We start from the raw sequence: 4,532 nt of genomic DNA on the forward strand, positions 1-4,532 counted from the left end.
CTCAATACGCGCGGGCGCGCACACGCACGCACACACAATAGTAACTAAACAATTAAACTGGAACTACTTGTTATTTCAGCGAAAAAAATTTAAATTTATATAATGTAATTGTTCTTTTAAAAATAAAATACACTTGTAAAGCTTTTGAGCTTCTTGTTTTGCTTGTGTGAATAGTTGTTTGAATTTAATATAATTTCGGTATTTTTACTAAAAGAAAAAATACACTGTAGTAACAATTTTTCTATATTTTTCCAAAATTTCGGTAACTTTTTTGGCTGCTAGTTTAAAGTTACTTGATTCAATTTACGAAGGAGACGGGAAAATATTATTAGTGCTGGTGCTAACAAGCCCTTAGTTTTGTTAGGAGATCTTGTAATTAGCTGATTATATCTTGGCTAAATAAAACCTTTAGAGATAGTTTATTTTAGGCTTAATTCCTTAAAAAAATCCCACCTTGTATTTTTTTTTTGTTTATACCCTGACCTTGTAAAAACACCATTTATATCTAATTTTGAGTTTTTATGTTTCATCTCTACCCAAAAGCATTAAATTGTACTTTTTTCATTTGAAAAATAGTTTAAAACAATCCTTCATTTTTAACTTATATACTAATTAGATATTAATGTTATTAATAGTACAAAAATATCATCTTCTTCAAAAAATTAAAAATAATAATAATTTTTTTAATTTTTTTAAAAAATATTTCCGAATATTTTATATTTTTTTAATTTTTTTAAATTTTATAAAAAAATATTTCCGACAAAAAAATTAAAAAAAATAATAAATTTTATTTATTTTATTTTATTTTATAAAATTAAAAAAATTAATTAATTATTTGGATGTATTTAATTATTTTTTAAGTTTAAGGATTTATTTGTATATTTTAAAATAAAAAAAATTATGTTTTAAACTCTTTTACAAATGAAAAGAGTACAATTTAATACTTTTGGGTAGGGATGAAACATAAAAACCCAAAATTGGGTACAAATGGTGTTTTTACAAGGTCAGGGTATAAACGAAGAAAAAATGCAAGGTGAGGGTTTTTAAGGAATTAAGCCTTTATTTTATACTAACAATTTAACATAATTGGTGTGGTTAGATTCGAAATTTATATAGTCAAAATTTTGAATTAATTTTTTTTGTAAAAGAAAAACATTTCCACTAAGATGAGAGAATTAGGGGTTGTAAGAAAATATCTTAAGGGTCCTTACTTGACCCTCAAACCTATTTCCTTTTCCGTAATATAGTCTAATTAGGAATCTTATTTTTTATAGAAAGTAAGATATACCTAATTAATTTGGTTATTAAGAAGGAGATACTTTTCTATTATGACTCTACCTTGATGGACGATTGAGATTAAGTTTTAGAGGAAACCCTAATTGGAATTTCAGTCTTCTCTTCTCCTATATATAGTGCTTTTGGACCATCACAAAATCACACCAACAAACACATAACTAAAAGATATATAGGCGAGAGGAGAGAAACCGAAACTCTTCATTATAGTGTTTATTCTATTATACCGCATTCGTAATCGCTATGGAAGGAGGTATTCTTCTATTTCTCCTTTATATTAGTCTATTTGTGATTATCATGTTTATTCAAAGATCTTAGGGTTCAAGTAAATTAACTTACATATAGTATCGGAACTTAGGTTATCGAACACATATTGTCCATAAAATAAAATAGATCTAAATCGTGATTGATTTCCATTGAATTAATCGTTTATTGCTGTACGGGTAAAATAATGTCGATTAAATATGTTTCATGCGTTTTTAGACTGTTTTATATTTATTATTGTCTTACTATTATATGAACAGTTTAATTAATGTTAAAATGTCATTGAATTTCTTCTTTTGCTATAAATATAATCGCAATTATGTGTTTCGATTGGCCATAAATTATCACGTTGCAAAGTTGTTCTTTTGGCAAAGAATCATAAAACTATTCATGGTAATGATGAATTCTAATGACATTATATCTTTTTCTTATTCTGTTATTTTTTTTATATATATGTATTTACCATAATGTTTTATTTTATTATTTGGTCAGATAGAGTTGTTAATTACGGACATTAGCAGACTTATATATTATAACTAGATCAATTATGTTATTTTTTTTATATATTAAATTCGATTTTAAAAAAAAATTATAAATCATAAAATATTATATTACCATTATTATAATGTCTTAGTCAATATATGAATTAATAATTATCCACAGATAATTAAAATTATATTTTGATTAATAATAAAAAAATAATATATATACAGACTAAAAAAATCTACAGATTTTTTTTATGTGTCTAATTAAAGTAAATATATTACTTAATTATGCATGATGAATATTATGACTTTTAATGGTATTATTTGTAGAATTTATAGTGACGTCCCACATGAGCACTATATTTTCTTGTCATATATATTCAATTTTTATGTGTTGTTTATGTTTTGAATGCTTTAAAATTCAATTTTATCTCTACAAATTGCATCATCTTTTCCTGCGCATTTGTCATCATCTGTTTCGTCTGTCACACTTCTCACGGGAATCAACTTATCAAAATGGAGAGAGAAAGTTGAATTCACCTTGGGAGTACTTGATCTGGATTTGGCTCTTCAAATTGAAGAGCCAGCTCCTCTTATAGAAACAAGTAATGATGAGCAAAAGGCTCTCCATAAAGTTTGGGAGAAGTCTAACAGATTGAGCCTTATGTTTTTACGTATGACAATTGCTAGCAACATCAAAACTTCCCTACCTAAACCGGTAAATGCTAAGGATTATTTACAAATAATAGAAGATCGGTTTAAGACTGCAGACAAATCCCTTGCAGGAAAACTTATGGCAGATCTTACAACCATGAAGTTTGATGGCACACTCTCAATTCATGATCATGTCATTAAGATGACGAATCTTGCGGCAAAGCTAAAGAATTTAGGAATGATGGTGGACGATTCTTTTCTTGTTCAGTTTATCCTAAATTCTTTGCCTTCTCAGTATGGACCTTTCCAAATTCATTACAATGCCATTAAGGATAAATGGACGGTGAATGAGTTGGCTAATAAATTGGTTCAAGAAGAGGGCATACTAAACCAACAAGGTATTAAGGTTGCACATCTTGTCCAAGGAGCTGGATCTAAAGTTGGGAAAAGGCATAACTCAAGCCATAAAAGAGCACCATCCAAAAAATGAATGATTCTAATCAATCAAAAGAGAAGAAGGCAAAGAAAGAGGCCAGGTGTAATTTTTGCAATAAACCTGGACACTTTCAGAAAGATTGTCAAAAACGAAAGGAATGGTTCGAAAAGAAAGGTAACCCCATGGGTTTCTTAAGCTTTTTTGAATCAAACTTTTCTTATGTTACTTCTCATGCTTGGTGGATTGGTTCTGGTGCTAATGTTCATGTTTCAAATTCCATGCAGGGATTTCTTACGACCCAAACCATAAGCCCAAGCGAAAACTTTTTATTCATGGGAAACCGAGACAAAGCGCCAGTTGAAGCTATTGACACTTATCGTCTTATTTTGGATAGTGGATTTCAGTTAGATTTATTTTAAACTCTTTATGTTCCATCTATTTCTCGTAATTTAGTTTCAGTAAGTAAACTTGATAGTGCTGGTTTTAAAGTTAATCATGGAGATGGTTGTTTTAATTTATTTATAAATTCAAGCCGTATTGGTTCTGGAATTTTAATTGATGGAGTTTATAGATTTAATCTTCCTAGTCAAATTTCTGAAACTCATCTCACCCTGCATACTAATGGTGAAACAAAACATAAATCGTCTAAGAACGACTCTTATTCTTGTGGCATAAAAGGCTGGGACACATTTCCAGTGAAAGAATAAAGCGATTGGTAAAAGATGAAATTCTTCTAAGTCTTGATTTTACCAATCATAAAGCATGTGTAGATTGCATTAAAGGAAAGCAAACTAAACATACAAAGAAAGGAGCCACAAGAAGTACACAGCTTCTTGAAATCATACATACAGATATTTGTGGACCCTTCGACGTTCCAACGTTTGGAGGTGAGAAGTATTTCATTACTTTTATCGACGATTTCTCACGTTATTGTTATCTCTATTTATTGCATGAAAAATCTCAGTCTGTGGACGCTGTACAAGTGTTCATAACTGAAGTTGATAGGCATTTAGATAGAAAAGTGAAAATCATAAGATCAGATAGAGGTGGTGAATTTTATGAAAGGTACGATGAAACAGGACAACATCCTGGACCTTTTGCAAAACTTCTCCAAAAACTTGGAATTGTTGCCCAATACACAACGTCTGGTTCTCCATGGCAGAATGGTGTAGCTGAAAGGCGAAATCGTACTTATATGAGAATGGTTAGATCCATGATGAGTCATGCCAATTTACCAATATCCTTGTGGATGGATGCTTTACGAACCGCTGTTTACATTTTAAACCGGGTTCCTAGCAAAGCAGTTCCAAAGACCCCTTTTGAACTGTGGAAAGGCTGGAAACCTAGTTTAAAACATCTCCAAATTTGGGGATGCCCAGCTGAGGCTCGAATTTACAATC

At 29.8% G+C, this 4,532-nt stretch overlaps 1 protein-coding gene across 1 annotated transcript; it reads left to right on the plus strand.

Annotated features, from left to right (window-relative positions):
* The first annotated feature begins 2,718 nt into the window (after positions 1 to 2,718).
* LOC126668693 (uncharacterized) lies at positions 2,719 to 3,186 on the plus strand. The gene has a single exon (XM_050361876.1). The coding sequence runs from the start codon at positions 2,719 to 2,721 to the stop codon at positions 3,184 to 3,186; it is 468 nt and encodes a 155-aa protein (XP_050217833.1).
* The last annotated feature ends 1,346 nt before the right edge of the window (positions 3,187 to 4,532 follow it).

Source organism: Mercurialis annua, linkage group LG2 (assembly GCF_937616625.2).
Source record: "Mercurialis annua linkage group LG2, ddMerAnnu1.2, whole genome shotgun sequence".
Classification (NCBI taxonomy): domain Eukaryota; kingdom Viridiplantae; phylum Streptophyta; class Magnoliopsida; order Malpighiales; family Euphorbiaceae; genus Mercurialis; species Mercurialis annua.

Excerpts from the sequence above, each read along its gene's own strand:
- LOC126668693 (XM_050361876.1), top strand. The coding sequence starts at position 2,719 with ATGACAATTGCTAGCAACATCAAAACTTCCCTACCTAAACCGGTAAAT.